Genomic DNA, 16739 nt, shown 5'->3' on the forward strand with positions numbered 1-16739 from the left:
CTTGCTTTCCTTGACAGCAGCACCCTGGTGGCTCTGCACCACCTCGAGGAGACTGTCAGATCAAAGGAAGGAATTCTTCCCAGGAGAACAGTACCTCCCTGAGGCTAGCAATGACTGTGGGGCTCCCTGCTGGAACTTTCTAATCCTAAACCTGCGGAGATGAGGCATTAGCAGAAATGGAGTTTGTCAAGAGCAGAAATTGGTAGCATCCTCCTTTAAAAGTGCATCATCTGATTCAAGCTCCCATCCTTAGCCCTTTCCCTCTTAGACTGCTCACAGAGTAGCTTTCTTCATCAGCCCTCTTCTTGCAGCTGCTTGGCAGTAGGGCTCTGTATTAGCTTTCTATTCCTGCTATATAACAAATGTTTACCAAATCCAAGCCCACTCTGCTCACCACAGGATCAGCCAATACATAGGGAGATGAGGAGTTGAGATAAGGAATAGAGACTTTATTTGGAAAGCCAGCAGACCAAGAAGATGGCAGACTAACATCCCCCCAAAATCATATTATTGGGGTTTGGATGCCAGTTTCTTTTAACAGAACAGAGAAGGGGAGAAGGTGAGGTAGTAAAGTAAAAAGGCCATTAGTTTGTCCTGGCTTGGCCAGCATTGGGGGGTGGGGGGAGGAATGTGTTAATTTCTGCTTTCCTATAGCCATTCACAGGTGCTGCATGCTAAGTCACTTCAGTAGTGTTGACGCTCTGCAGCCCTCTGGTCTGTAGCCCTCCAGGCTCCTCTGTCCATGAGCTTCTCCAGGCAAGAATATTGGAGTGGGTTGCCGTTTCCTGTTCCAAGGGATCTTCCCAACCAGGGATAGAACCCGCGTCCCTTTATGTCTCCTGCATCGACAGATGGGTTCTTTACCACTAGGGCCACTGGGAAGCCCTGTGGGCAGAATCAGATTGTCTCTTTGTTCAGTGAGCTGAATGAGTCACTTACTTAACATTCAGGCAGAAGGGCAGGGTTCCCAGAGTCAGGCCATTATGTATGATTATAATAAGAGCAACAAAAAGCAAAGATTTAAGTCTAAGAAGGAGACCCAACCTGGAGTCAGGTTTTGCTCTTCACTGTTACAAAATTATCCAAACTCAGTGGCTTAAAAGAACATAAATTAACTATCTTACCATAGGTTAGAAGTTTGACATGGGTCTCATTAGGGTGAAATCAAAGTATGCAGGGATTTGTACCTTTCCCGGAGCTCTAGGGGGGAATCTGTTTATTTGTTTTTTCCGATAACTAGAGACCACCCACGTCCCTTGGACCCCTTCCTCCATCTTCAAAGCCAGTAACAGCAGATGGAACCCTCCTCAAAGTACACGGACGCCAGGGGCTGTTAAGGGCCTATGTGTCTAGTTGGGTCCACAGGATGATTCAGGCGACTCCCTATCTTGAGGTCAACTGATTAGCAAATTTAGCTGCATCTACAAATCTAATTCTCTTTTTTCACGTAAGGGATCCAACCAGTCCATCCTAAAGGAGATCAGTCCTGGGTGTTCATTGGAAGGACTGATGTGGAAGCTGAAACTCCAATATTTTGGCCACCTAATGCGAAGAGCTGACTCATTTGAAAAGACCCTGATGGTGGGAAAGATTGAGGGCAGGAGGAGAAGAGGACGACAGAGGATGAGAGGATGATGGCATCACCAACTCAATGGACATGAGTTTGGGTGGACTCCAGGAGCTGGTGATGGACAGGGAGGCCTGGCGTGCTGTGGTTTGTCTTTTTCAATTCCTAGAGACCACCCACGTCCCTTTGACCCCCTTCCTCCATCTTCAAAGCCAGTAACAGCAGATGGAACCCTCCTCAAAGTACACGGACATCAGGGGCTCTTAAGGGCCTATGTGTCTAATTGGGTCGCAGAGTTGGGCACGACTGACGGACTGCACTGCACTGAACTGGACATATTCACAGGTTCCAGGACTAGGGCATGGACAGTTGCTTATCACAAAACACGCTTCTTTGGGGGAACTACACGGTAAACTTAAAGTTCTGCTCCCTAATAATCCCTGAAGACAAACGTATTTCATTTTCTTTTTCACTTCCTACTCCTTCCCCTCACACACAAAGTAAGTTTCTCCTCTCTCTGGGTGGTCCACACATTGTCTGAAAACTTTTCACCACCCTCTGGGTCCTCTTACTCAGGCCATTCCATGTCTGGGTATCACGCGTGCTCAGTCGCATCAGCCATGTCTGACTCTTTGCGACCCCATGGGGTGTAGACCATCAGGCTCCTCTGCCCATGGGATTGCCCAGGTAAGAATACTGGAGTGGGTTGCTATGCCCTCCTCCAGGGGATCTTCCTGACCCAGGGATCGAACTCACATCTGCCTGCATCTCCTGCATTGCAGCCAGTTTCTTTACCTGCTGAGCCACCTGGGAAGCCCTTCAATGTCTGAGGTCATCTCAGTCCCCTACCTATTTTCCTACACAACATGATAACTCATTGAGAGACTCACTGAAGAATCTTTGAACATCTTTGCAGATCTGAGGGCCCTTTTTTCTTAATTGAACAGAATTCAATTTCATCAGAATTTTCTTACATCTGAATCTGAAAATTGAAGTCTGTTTTAGAAAACATTCACATTGGGTTAAGAGCCTGTAGTCAAGTGGAATATCAAGCAGAAACAAAGGTTTTGGTTACAATAGAGAAAGAGTTAAAGGACAAGAATGGGAAGAGGGGAGTAAAGAATAGTAAGGTCAGGGCAGGGCTTAGGTGCAGGCTTTTGAAAAACTTCTAGTTGGGATCAGGAATCTTGAGGACCTCGGTCTGCCCCTCTTTTTGTGCAGAGAGGAAGCAGCCGTGCCACGCTGTGGATTCAGCGCTGGCACAGAAGTACACAGATGTCTGGTTGGGGCTGGCGGACTTCAGGGTCAGGGGGAAATGTTCCAACTCATCTCGAGAGACGTGATACCCCTCAGGGACATCTCCTTTCTTAAAGGAGTCAGGGCCAGTTGAATAATAGATCAGCCGAAGTCCAAATCCCGGATCTTGGCGATACCAGTACATTGCATAATGATTCATTTTCTGAGAACACTGTAGAGTGAATTCCTTTTCAGTCTCCAAGATCCTGCGCCTTGGGAACTGTGTGACTGCAGCATCCTTAAGGCCTGTGGGAGATAAAGCAGGGATGACAGAAGGACAGGCTGGGGAGGGGAGCCCAGTGCTACGGTCCTGAGAAGACATTTGGTCGCCGGAGCCTGGGAAGCCAGTGACCGTGGTTCCTCACCTGTGATCAGGACTCACCTACTCTGAGAAGCAAAAGAACAACACAGCAGAGGAGCCTGTTGCACATGGTAGCGTCAAATGAGGAATGCTGTTTGCCCCTGAGATGAATTTAGTCTCTGAAACCAACATGTTTCATCTGCTTCCTGGCCAGAGACCACACCCTCTTCCCCCACTGCTTTAAAAAGGAGGGAAAAACCTCTTAGACTTGATAGAACGTGATGATTTCATTTATCTGTCACAGACAACTGCATTGTTGCCCATTGTCTGAGTAGCAACAGATCTATTCAAGGTTCCAGGTCTGGTCCCATGCAGATAAAAATCAACACCCCTTGGATTTGTTGTATCCAAGTAAGAAGAAGCATTGACCTGTGAAATGGCTTCCCATTGGGCAGGGTGGTCGCTGAAGAAATTCAGGGTTGAATAAAGGGAAGAGGTTGGAGGGTTTTCTTTGTAGGCACCATTTCCATTCCTTATGCCTCATGTAGATTTTGTTAAAATTCCATTAAATTAGAGGTAGAGGTAAGCTTCCCAGATGGCTCAGTGGTAAAGAATCCTCCTGTCAATGCAAGAGATGCTGGAGACGTGGGTTCGATCCCTGGGTCGGGAAGATCCCCTGGAGAAGGAAATGGCAACCCACTCCAGTATTCTTGCCTGGAAAATCCCATGGACAGAGGAGCTTGTCGGGCTACGGTCCACAGGGCTGCAAAGCGCTCGATATGGCTGAGCAACTGTGCACACAGAGTAGTGAAAATAATCAGTTCAGATCCTTCTTTTATTTCCAGCTCAAAATCACAGAAGGAGACCTGAAGTTGTGAGAAGGGGAACTGAGGTGGGGGAAGGAAAGGACTTCGAGTCGCTGTGTGTAAAGAAACAAGTCTGATGTGAGGAAGGAACCGTTAACCAGAGACAGACAATCTGTGGAAGAAGTCAAAGGAAATGTTTCCTGTTTCTTAGCTAGCAAAGGCTCCCCTGCAGGTGTCTATTAGGCAACTATCAAATTAATATCCCACTTACCTTGAGGGACACAATTTATTCAAGTCTCACTGGGCAGTGTAGTCAGAGGCAGGGGGGAAGTCAGTCCTGACTGACTGGGCCCTTCCCCGGCTTGGGAGACACTGACCCAGGAATCACGTTCTGGCCAGATTGTTGCTCAGGCCACACAGGCCCCTCAGGGCTGACGTGTCCGGGAGATTTGCAGCAGCTTCCATAGTTTGAGGTGAGGTTTAAGCAGGTGGGACTTCTTGGCCTTTGTGACTGCCTTTTTGTGCAGTCTGTGGGGGCCTGTGTCGTGCTGTGTAGTCACCGCTGGCGCAGAAGTAGCTAGACGTCTGTGAGGAGTTGGCGGTCTCTAGCGTCAGGGGAAAGTGCTCTTTGCTTATTCTGGAGACAGTCGACCTAGACGAGCGCTCTCCTTTCTCCGTGGTATTAACCCCGTATGAATAATGGATCAGCTGCAGTTCCATTCCTGGGTCTTGCTGATACCAGTACATGTTGTCAAGGCCCATAGTTTGAGAACATTCTAGAGTAATCTTCTTTCCCGTCCCTATCACACAGTATCTTGGGGTCTGGTAAATATCAGCATCCGAGAAGCCTGAGAGAAAAAGGCAAAAATTGGTCACAGAGTCCAAGATGGGCCTTAATGCTGAAGCCGGAAGCAAACCTAGCACAGAGAAAGCTGTTCCTGTTTGATTTTAGGGAATTCTGCGTCTGTGACTCACCTGCACCCAACAGGTAAAGGGCCACAGAGCAGAGGAGCCTGACAGCCATGCCGCAGTCAGGGCCAGGAGAGTGCCTCCCAGGTCTGGGGAAGTGGGATGAGCAATTGGTGAAGTCATCAAGACTGTGATGGCAATGTTGCTGCATTTCTGGGCCCCACATCCTGTTGATAGCGTGCTGTCATGTATATCCCTTTACCCATCAGAAGACTAATATTTTTGTTCACTTGTCTCATCCACAACAGGCTAGCTGCTTGGCTTATCTTAAGTCTCTACTCTTTTGATGAAACATTAAATCACACCTGTTTTACAAACTAAGTAGATGAGGACACCAAAGCTCTGAAAGTTTATAATAGGAGGATTTTGTCTAATTAGGGAGGTTAGAAAAGGAAGTGATGTTTGAGATGAGTTTGGAAGGATGAATTGGTCAGAAGTCTACAAAACTGAGAGAGAACATTCAGGCAATAGAGTGGCTCGGTCAAACATGATGCAGGACAGCATGTTGTGAGGATTAATTGAGGCAATACATACGAAGCATTTAAAACAGTGACTGGCCATCACTGAGTTCTCAGAAAATATGCTGTTATTATTGTGTGATAACCACACATTGTTCTCTGTCTCATTTCTCACTACTTGGTGTTCAGATTTCATCCACTTTCTCAACTTAGGCTTCATGATATTAGGTTCATCTTTCTTTTAACTGCATCGTCAATTGCACCAGAGCAGAAAACTGAGATCCACAGTTTTTTCCAGTACAGACTTTGGTAATGTTGGCTAAAAAATTCTGGGTGCTGCTGCAGTAAACAGCTTCCAAACCACTCTCCCCTCTCCTCTCTTTTCTTCATTTCATCTCAAGAAAAAATTTTAGCTTTGACTGTGAGTCACAGAGGTTATTCCCAGGATCTTTTCCCTCTTTGTCTGTTCCCTTTGCCCCAATTCACTAGAAAACGCAGCTGACATTCAATAAAATTCTTGCATAGAGGCTGCTGACCTGGGGTTTTGGATTTTGACTATTATGGATTCGTTATTTGAGGATCAGGGCTTCCCAGGTGGCTTAGTGGTAAAGAATCCTCCCACCAATGCAAGAGACATGGGTTTGATCCCTGGGGTGGGATGATCCCCTGGAGAAGGGAATGGCAAGCCACTTTAGCATTCTTGCCTGGGAAATCCCATGGACAGAGGAGCCTGGCAGACTACAGTCCATGAGATTGCAAGACAGTAAGACAAAACTTAGAGACTAAACAACAACAACAATTTGAGGACCATCTCTTCAGTCTTCACTTATTGTATGTAACACCTATAGGCTCCTGCTCACTCTAGGTCTCTCATACGTCCTCAAGAAATATAACAATTATAACTGACCAAACCCTGACCAAACCTCTTGTTCCATTAAGGGCTCCTTTAAGACAAGAGTTATCATTCAAATCATTAGTGACATTTATCCTTTGCTTTTACTTTGAAGTTGATTTTACTTTAATAGAAAGTCACCAGCAAGAGAAAAATAAATGAAAATTTACTGCCACCTGCCGAAAATAAGGTGGAATTGGTGAACAGATACTTAACGACTTGGGAGGATTCTTTCTGATGAATTTTAAAGAAACAGGAAGGAGAGAGACTTTCGGTTGTTCCAAGTGTGAGAAGGTTTTTGGATAAGTGATGAGTTGGTAAAAGTTCTCAGCAGCGACTGGATGTAAAATCTGTGTCTCACAGTAGAAGTGATTAAAGAACGAGGGAAGAATGACGGGGTAGGAGTTGGGTTGGGAGTAGATATGAGAGAAGCTCAGGTCCTCAAATGAAGGGATGCTTGAAGGCAGGGATAAAACATCTATCCCTTGTTTCTCAATCCAAGAATAACTCACGAATGACTTACCTTTCTGGTATAGCTAAGGAAGTCTCTGGCTTCCCAGGTGGCTCAGTGGTAAAAAATCTGCCTGCCAATGCAAGAGATGCGAGAGATGTGGGTTTAATTCCTGGGTCTGGAAGATCCCCTAGAGTATAAATGGCAACCCACTCCAGGATTCCTGCCTAAAAAATTCCATGGACAGAGAAGCCTGGCGGGCTACAGTCCATGAGGTCGCAGAGTTGGACACAACTGAACAGCTGAGTAGACACCCAGGGAGGTCTCTGCAGCAACTGCTGAGAATTTCTAAATGTCAACACTTGAGGATGCAGGAATCATCAGCCATAATTGTCCCATACGTCTCTATACACTTTTGGTCCAGCTTCTCTCACTTTCCACTCTTCTTTGTCTTCTTATATAATTCTGCTTAAAAGGACTGGTAGGTCAGGGGGTGCGGAGCACTTAAATACACATGTGCCAGAACTCAGAAAACATACTACCTGGAAGAAAATCATGAAGACTACTTGAGACATATTTGAGTCTATTTTCCTTCCCTGCCTCCCTCCCTCCTTTTCTTCTATCTTTTCTTCATTAAGTCAGACATTACACTCAATCTAGGGATACATAATTGGAGGGACATGACTCTGAAACTGAAGAATATAGAGTCTTGGGAAGAGCGAGTATAGAAAGAATGAAGGAAGAATGCACTGACTACGGTAGTTTTGAAATAGATAGGAGCTGAGACTTCTTTGTAGGAGTCAGGAGAGCCTCTATGGATAAGCTAACCTCTGAGCTCAGAATGAAAGGATGTTCAGGAGTGAGCCCAGTGGTCAAGAAGTAATCACCCATTTCAGACACAGGAGAGAGTATTGGCAAAGGTGTGTGTGTGTGTGTTTGAAGTTGCTCAGTCGTGTCTGACTCTTTGCAACCCCATGGACTGCAGCCTACAAGGCTCCTCCGTCATGGGATTTTCCAGACAAGAGTACTGGAGTGGGGTGCCATTAGCTGTGCAATTCAGCTTGGCCTATTCAGGGAAACACAAAACCTTCAGTAGAACTAGACTGTAAGTGCTGGCGTGGATTTGGAAGACTTGGCTATATTTTTAGATAGAGACTCATTTATAGAGGGCTTTGTGCACCAAGTAAAGAATGACAGACCCAATCAGGCTGGTGGGAATGTCCGAGATGGAAGAAAAGCAGATACAGGGAGAGGCTGGTGGGGCGGTGAGAAGGGTGATGTATTTCTCCCCAGTCACAGGCGACAAAGGCCTGCATGAAATAGAAGCAACGGGGGAGGAAAGGAGCAGCTGAATCCGATAAATGTGTGTATCAGAGACTGTGATAGTCTCCTGTCTCCCCCTTCAGGCATGAAGGACATTCTCCCCCATCTGTAGGAGCACTGCTGGCTGAACACCCTCCTTGTGGATTGTCTTGGCTACAGAGGCACCTCTTCCCCTGAGGGCATGCCTTTTCTCAGGGCCACTATCCCAGTGACATGGCTGCCGTGGAAATGAGCTTAAGACATGGGCCCCTCACCTTAACTTTGGATAGTTCTACGGTCACACAACTTCCCAGCCCCCTGGGGATGTAGCTTAGGCCTTTGTTGAGGCTGCAAGCCAGCCCCACTTCCCCTTCTTCCTTCCATCCATGTGGCTCATAAGTCACTTTCTAATAACTTTCCTGCATATTAATGCCCCCTGCAATGTCCATTTTCCAGGAAACCAAATCTACGACAATGTGCCATATAGAAGTAATAGATTTATCAAGCAAAGCAATGTGAGGACTAATGGAAAAGAGGAGCTCAGAGGCACTGCTCCAATCACTGACACAGAAATACAATACATGGGCCAGAATGGATGCAGGTAGGGGTGGAAAGGCAACCAATTCAGCAATAAATTACTTGACTTTGAATTGTGGAGCATCCAGCTGGAAGTGGCCAGTAGAAGGTTGGATTTACCAGTTAGGAACTTATGAAAGAAATTGTCATGATCATGGATGGAAAGGTTCAGTGTTAGTCACCCAGTTGTGTCCAACTCTTTGAGACCCCAAGGACTGTAGCCCTTCAGGCTCCTCTGTCCATGGAATTCTCAAGGCAAGAATACTGGAGTTGGTAGCCATTCCTTTCTCTAGGGCATCTTCCTGTCCCAGGGATTGAACCTGGGTCTTCTTCATTGCAGGCAGATTCTTTACCCCTGCACCGCCTGGGAAGCCCATGAGAAGGTTAAGGATGAATATTTATAGTGAGGAAGAAAGAGGGCAAAAGAAAAGTCTAGGAAAATCTACCACTAAAAATGTTCAGTAGACAAATTGAGCAGTTAGTTTATGAAATAAAGATAAATTATTATTACAGATGAGACTGCTGAAGAAGCGTGCATAGAAAAGCTGGGAACAAAAGTCCACAGAAAACTGATTTCTTTTTTAAAGGGATAGCAGATGAGATAGAAGTCATAAAGGAGAATGAAACAAAGAACTATGAGTTTTCCCCCAATTAGGACAGGTAGAAAACAAAAGAAACTGGGCTCTTTGTGTCTGAACTGTTATCAGGTCCTGGGATTCTTCTGTGGAAATAATTGAGGTTTATGAGTTAAGAAGACAAACCCCTCAAGGAAGGCTTCGACCTGATTCTCAGGCAGGTTTTTGCATCATACTTAGCAGCCTTTGATTAAGCACTTTTGTGTCTAGAGTTCACTGGCTCCTAGTAGGGTCCTCCCCGCAGGGCAGTCAGGGTTTTTTCCAATGTCCTGAGAGAAAGGGCAGTCTCCAAGCTCCTAGCTTTGGCTCCATGCTGGACAGCAGGCAAGTATTTTGGAATTCAGTAAATTCAGAAAATGAAGTGAGTCTATTTGCTCTTGCAGGTTAAGATTGATCTCAGCAGAGATCCATGTGTCAGGCAGTAGGTGAAAAATAACTTTTATAGATCACATTCTCCAGTGACTAACTTCATCTTCTGAGTCAGATTTAATGGTGATTAAATTTACTTAGAATGAAGTTTTAGAAAATGAGTTAGTCAGTTTGTTCTTGGTATAAAGGCAACCAACTACAGACCTAAAGAGTAGGCTTGGAAGGGATGGGATGAGAAAGGGCTGGCAGGATAAAGGGGCTGTCAGCTTTAACAGAGTGGATGAGGATACAGAAAGGTAGGTGGAGACAGACATCAAAGGACCATTAAAAGCCACAATGTGGAAAAGCTAATAGGAAATGCTTTTATTAAAAATCACGATGGTGTTCCCAAATGCTCAGGCTCATTCTCCCAGGAGGACAGTATTGGGCTGGCCACTACCACTAGAAAAAAAAAAAAGAGGTTCAGTAGGCAGGGGAGGTAGGATCAGTCTAGGCTGGGGTTTAGGAGTCATCCCATGGCCTGGGGACACTGACCCAAGGTGGCCCTAAGTTTAGACTGGGGCTCACACAGCATAGAAACAACCTCTAAGGAACCCACACCCCACATCGAGGAAGTCTGTGTGCCCTTCCAAGCAAACACAGTGGTCTTTCTGTGTAGAGAGCAGGTGGCCAGGAAGCACTGTGCAAATATTGCTGGCACAGAAGTAAATGGCCGTCTGGTTGGGGGTAGCAGGCTGTAGGTAGAGGGAGAATTTTGCCTCCTCCTTACGAGAGACATTGTACCCATCAGAGACATCTCCTTTGTTAATATCATCGATACCGTAGGAGGAGTAGATCAGCCGGAGCCCCCGTCCTGGATCTTGTCGATACCAGTACATGGACTCATGGTCCTTAGTCTGAGAACATTCCAGTACAGTGCTCTTTCCTGTGTTTGCGATCCTATTTCTTGGGATCTGGGTAACACCGGTATCCATGGAGCCTGTGAGGAAACAAGAGAGAAACTAGAGCAGAGCCTAGGAAGGGATGCCTTGCCATGATCTCAAGGGAGAAGCTTCAGCCACGACCCGGGAAATTTAAGGCAAGGGTTTCCTGTGTTTCCCAAACTCACCCGTTCCCAGGAGACAGAAGATCACACAGCAGAGGAGCATGGAGCCGATGGTGGGGAGAGGCAGGATGAAGATGGTCTCAGCTTTGAGTGCTGGGGGAACAGGGCATGGAAATAGGAAATTGTAAGGATTCTGTCAGCAGAGTCATTGCCCCTCCCAACTTAGCAAGTCTCAGAGAAAGATGCAGCCACACCCTTTCCCATCACATCCCCCAAGGCCCTAACCTTCTTCACTCCCTTACTTCTTAGGTGGTGCTTTGGCTTATTGTATATCATATCAGCAGATGCTGAAATTTTTACTCCTTCCTCTTCTCTGCCATCTGTCAGAGAGCAAGGTCTCTGCTTCTCAGACCTTATCTATTTCAGTCATTCAAGGAACCATCACCCTCCCAGTTGGCTAGGCAACAGAGAACATTCAAAATCCTCTCAAACAAAAGGAGTCTAGTCTCACTGGAAGTTTGCGTAACTTTTCTATTTTTCTGCATTTATTTTTTTCTAACTCAGGTCTAGATAAGTTTTCCAACTTGAATATATGCACTGTGAAGTTTGAGAATTTTTTTAAAAGAAGGGCAACGTGATAACTTTGTTTCAAATTGCCACAGTTCTTTAAATGGCTGATGCTTTTCTGGTCAATGTTTTCAAGGTACGTATCTTTACTGCAAGTATTCGTGCATGGCAGGGAGATAGTCACTTAATATGGGCATAGATTTCAAAGAAATATTAATATCTTCACTCATATTTTGAATAACTGTAAATGGTTCCTTCAAGAGAGAGAATTTCAGCATAACATAAATTGTTCCTGATTTTAGGAGGCAAGTGCTCAGGATTTTAAGACAACATACTACAAATAATGCCATAGTTCAGCTATGATGATCTGAAGCCCTTTGTGACATAATAAACAAATGGTGTTTGCTGTTTGAGCTTGTCCTGGTTCCACCCAATCTGTGAATATATCATGGCATCCCATCACAGTCAATCCCACTTCATCTCACATTGGGCAAGCCTTCTTTCTAATGTTTTTTCTTTTGGTTATGAAAATTTCTAACATATGCCAAGTAGATGTAATCATATAATGAACTTCCATGTCCCCACATTTGATGTTTTTCAGTTGCTCAGTCATGCCTCATTCTTTACGACCCCATGGGCTGCAGCATGCCAGGCTTCCCTGTCCTTCACTATCTCCTGGAGTTTGCTCAAACTCATGTCCTTTGAGTCGGTGATACCATCCAACCATCTCATCCTCTGCTGTCCCCTTCTCCTCCTGCCTTCAATCTTTCCCAGCATCAGGGTCTTTTCCAATGAGTCAGTTCTTCACATCAGGTGGCCAAAGTATTGGAGCTTCAGCTTCAGCATCAGTCCTCCCAGTGAATATTCAGGGTTGATTTCCTTTAGGATTGATTGGTTTGATCTCCTTGCAGTCCAAGGGACTCTCAAGAGTCTTCTCCAATACCACAGTTCAAAAGCATCAACTCTTCAGTGCTCAACTTTCTTTATAGTCCAACTCTCACATCCACACATGACTGCTGGAAAAGCCATAGCTTTGACTCTACAGACCTTTGTTGGCAAAGTAATGTCTCTGCTTTTTAATACGCTGTCCAGGTTTATCATAACTTTTCTTCCAAGGAGCAAGCATCTTTTAATTTCATCCTCACATTATCTGGCTTCAATAATTACCAACTCATGGGGACTTTCTTGTGGTCCAGCGGTTGAGTCTGCCTTGCAAATGCATAGATCAAGGATTCAAACCCTGGTCTGGGAACTAAGATCCCACATGCTGTGGAGCAACTAAACCCATGCACCACAGCTAGAGAGTCCTTATGCCAATAAAGATCCTAAGACTTGATGCAGCCAAATAGAAAGACTGGGGGGAAAAGTTTTTAAATTAGCATAAAATAATAATAATGACCAACTCATGGCCTCTCTCATTTATTCCCAATTTGCTTCTCTCTCTCTTTTGTTATTTTGCACAGTTCCTGATTTATTTAGGAGCACCCAACCACATTTCCCAGCTGGTGCACCATTCCCAGTGCACATCCAGTGTTATCTTCCTTCTCTCTCTTTCTGGTAGAGAGTTCTCCATTAATCATGCCAACAGAAAAGTGGATTCATTCCAGTAAATTCTTATCCTGGTGTTCAGTTAAAACAAACAGGGTAATTGTAATAAAGATGATCACTTCTGGTTTGTCCTTAATGGGAAAAATATAATTGCCCTAATTTGCAATTCTTAAGCTTAATGTTTTGCTGCCCCCTGCTGTAGGCAGTGATTTGACCAGAATGGAGATTTAGGAGGTGAATATAACCTGCTATCAGACTTCCTAGGTGGCACTAGTGGTAAAGAATCTGCCGATTCAAGAGATAAGAGACGTGGGTTCGATCCCTGGGTCAGGAAGATCCCCTGGAGGAGAGCATGACAACCACCATTTTTGCCTAGAGCGTCCCATAGACAGAGGAGCCTGGAAGGCTACAGTCCGTAGGGTTGCAAAGAGTTGGACATGACTGAAGCAACTTAGCAACAAAAGCAAAAATAAACTATTACTGGGAGTGACATCAGTTGAGAGAACAGGGGACTCGGGTCCAACAGAGTCCTACAGGAGAAGTTTGGAGTTACACGTGACAGAGGTGAGGCAGAATCTATGTCTGAGGAGGAGTGAGTTACTATGATCAGAAGAATGAATGGAAGAGACATACATTGGATGGGAAAGGAACTGAAAAAGACACTCTTATTTCTGGGCAACCAAGAGGATCCTTGGTGGCACAGACCAATATTTCCCCTACTCCGGGTGGTTCGTATGACTCTCAAATCTTACCTGTAACCCACTTTTCCTCTGACTTATCTTCAGAGCTCTCAGAGCATGGACCTCTCATTCTCACCCATGTACCATGCTCTTTGCCGGCTGTGTGCTGTGTGTCCATAAATGTGATCCTACGGATGCTGAAAACGGTCTTCACTTGTGATTACTCAACTGTATAACAAACATCCTCTAGCAAAAAGGATGCCAAAGGAGAAAGGGTTTTTTTTTTACTACTGGTTCCTGCTTTCCATCATAAGATATTTTTGCTTACCTTCAACTCACAAAGGTATTTTCCTAAGCTTTCTTCTAGAAGATTTGTAGTTTTAGCCTTCACACTTAGGCCTCTGATCCATCTGAAATTTATTTTTGTTTATGGTATGCTGCTGCTAAGTCACATCAGTTGTGTCTGACTCTGTGCAATCCCATAGATGGCAGCCCACCAGGCTCCCCCATCCCTGGGATTCTCCAGGCAAGAATACTGGAGTGGGTTGCCATTTCCTTCTCCAGTGCATGAAAGTGAAAGTGAAGTCACTCAGTTGTGTCCAACTCTTCATGACCCCATGGACTGTAGCCTACCAGGTTCCTCCGTCCATGGGATTTCCCAGGCAAGAGTACTGGAGTGGGTTGCCATTGCCTTCTCCTGTTTATGGTATGAGGTACCAGTAAAGTTCATTTCTTTCCATGTGCTCATCCATTTCAGTTCAGTTCAGTTCAGTTGCTCAGTTGTGTCCGACTCTTTGTGACCCCATGAACTACAGCATGCTAGGCATCCCTGTCCATCACCAACTCCCAGAGCCTGCTCAAACTCATGTTCATCAAGTGATGCCATCCAACCATCTCATCCTCTGTCATCCCCTTCTCCTCCTGCCTTCAATCTTTCCCAACATCAGGGTCTTTTCCAATGAGTCAGTTCTTCTCATCAGGTGGCCAAAGTATTGGAGTTTCAGCATCAGCATCAGTCCTTCCAATGAATATTCAGGACTGATTTCCTTTAGGATGGACTGGTTGGATCTCCTTGCAGTCCAAGGGACTCTCAAAAGTCTTCTCCAACACCATGGTTCAAAAGCATCAAATCTTTGGTGGTCAGCTTTCTTTATAGTCCAACTCTCACACCCACACATGACTACTGGAAAAACCATAGCTTTGACTAGATGGACCTTTATCAGCAAAGTAGTGTCTCTGCTATTTAATATGCTGCCTAGGTTGGTCATTTCAAGAAGTAAGCATCTTTTAATTTCGTGGCTGCAGTCACCATCTGCTCTGATTTGGGAGCCCAAGGAAATAAAGTTTGTCACTATTTCCATGGTTTCCCCATCTATTTGCCTTGAAGTGATGGGACCAGATGCCATGATCTTCATTTTTTGAATGTTGAGTTTTAAGCTAGCTTTTTCACTCTCCTCGTTTACTTTCATCAAGAGGCTCTTCAGTTCTTCTTCACTTTCTGCATAAGGGTGGTGTCATCTGCATATCTGAGGTTATTGATATTTCTCCAGGCAATTTTGATTCCAACTTGTGCTTTATCCAACCCAGCATTTAGGCTTATCCATTTACCTCAACATTATTTGTTGAGTAAATTGCTACCTTAATGCACTGAAATTTTCAATACATAAACAAGGGTTATATTTCCATTTTTAAATTTTCTTTAGTTTCCATTTGTGATGGAACATCATTTGCTAAATTTATTTCTGTTGTTGATACTATCATATACGGAATTGTTTCCTGAAGTTTATTTTTCACTTGTTTGCAACTAGTGTAAAGACACTTGGTTTTTTTATATTGATTTTGTATCTTGTGATCTTTCAAAATTCACTAATTCTTTCTATCTGTGGCTCATCGATTCTTATATAAACAATCAGTGAAAGTATGAAAGTGTTGGTTGTTCAGTCGTCCACCTCTTTGCAACCTTGCAGACTGACTGTAGCCTGCCAGGCTCCTTTGTCCATGAAATTTTCCAGGCAAGAATACTGGAGTGGGTTGCCATTCCCTTCTCCAGGGGATCTTCCCAACCCTGGATTGAACCCAGGTCTCCTGCATTGCAGGCAGATTCTTTATCATCTGAGCCATAAGTAACGCTCTATAAACAATCATGTAATCTGAAAATAGTGACAATTTCTCATCTTCCTTTACAATATTTAGGATTTCTTTTTCATTTTTGTTTGGCCCTATGACACCGGTTAAGACCTCCAGTATAATGTTGAAGAAAAGTAAGCAAGCTTATCAGGTCCTACAGTGATTTATGGAGGTAGGGCAATTAAGTAACAATTATCTATTTTGACCTGAAGTCAAATTCCCAAGTTATCTTTATAATTGTAGAATCTTTATACTGCTTATTGCATTTTTTTTAAGGTTCTGGATTCTTGCTGTCAAACTGACATCATCATATGAAAGTGAAAGTGTTAGTCGCTCAGTCGTGTCCGACTCTTTGTGACCCCATGTACTGTAGCCCACCAGGCTCCTCTGTCCATGAATTCTCCAGGCAAGAATACTATGCCCTTCTCCAGGGGATCTTCCTGACTCAGGATTGAACCTGGATTTCCGGGACTGTGGGCAGATTCTTCACCATGTGAGCCACAAGTAACCCTCTGGCTAGGCTCTTGATGAAACTGGATAACATAATTCATTTTTTAAGTGTTTCAAAGCATTTTTTCACAAATTTTTTTTTCCAGATTTACATGAATTTTTTTCTATGTATAGTTTCTCATTTCCTATTAGATTGTTCATTTTTTTTCTTTTCTTAAATCTTTACCTTCACCTTCATGGTAAACACTGATGGTTTCTGAATATCACTTAAAATTTGTTTCCCTAAATTTATTTCTCAGAAATTTGCTTTAAGTTATACAAAGGAAAAGTGCACTTCAAACAGCATATAACACTCATGTTTTTCATTTAAACATCCATAATGCGCCCTAAGGCCGCATGTTCTGTGAAATGTATTTTTCAGGGCTCCTTTCAGCTCTCTCCTTTTCCAGAGACTGAAACTCCATGGAATTCAACCAAATTTCTCAGTCGTGTTAAGCCTCAGTGAAAGAGGGTTGTTCTGGAAGCACTGGCAGAATTAAAATGGATTAGCTGGCGTATCAAGAGTGATGAAATCGGTGATTTCATGGACGGGATCTGACTCTAAAATAGATAATATTAGGACAGATAAGATAAGAAAGATGTGTGTATTTCTGCTGCCCCTTGGAATAGAATTTAGTTAGAATTAGAAAAATGGAGGGAG

At 44.3% G+C, this 16739-nt stretch overlaps 1 long non-coding RNA gene and 2 gene segments (V, D, J or C); all 3 read right to left on the bottom strand.

Annotated features, from left to right (window-relative positions):
- Positions 1-2981: 2981 nt before the first annotated feature.
- Positions 2982-3500, bottom strand: LOC147373620 (uncharacterized). Its single transcript, XR_015163132.1, has 2 exons — positions 3246-3500; positions 2982-3109 (listed from the first exon to the last, which is right to left on the bottom strand). It is a non-coding gene; the product is annotated as an uncharacterized LOC147373620 (long non-coding RNA).
- A 742-nt stretch (positions 3501-4242) lies between these two features.
- Positions 4243-5024, bottom strand: LOC147373621 (T cell receptor beta variable 25-1-like). The segment is given in 2 exon segments: positions 4243-4818; positions 4946-5024. Coding segments are annotated over 2 exon segments (417 nt in total).
- Positions 5025-9970: 4946 nt separating this feature from the next.
- LOC147373622 (T cell receptor beta variable 24-1-like) lies at positions 9971-10917 on the bottom strand. The segment is given in 3 exon segments: positions 9971-10063; positions 10443-10601; positions 10731-10917. Coding segments are annotated over 3 exon segments (267 nt in total).
- Positions 10918-16739: the final 5822 nt, after the last annotated feature.

This window comes from Bos grunniens, chromosome 4 (genome assembly GCF_055505025.1).
Source record: "Bos grunniens cultivar Pamir isolate PY7600 chromosome 4, Bosgru_T2T1.0, whole genome shotgun sequence".
In the NCBI taxonomy this organism is placed as follows: Eukaryota; Metazoa; Chordata; class Mammalia; order Artiodactyla; family Bovidae; genus Bos; species Bos grunniens.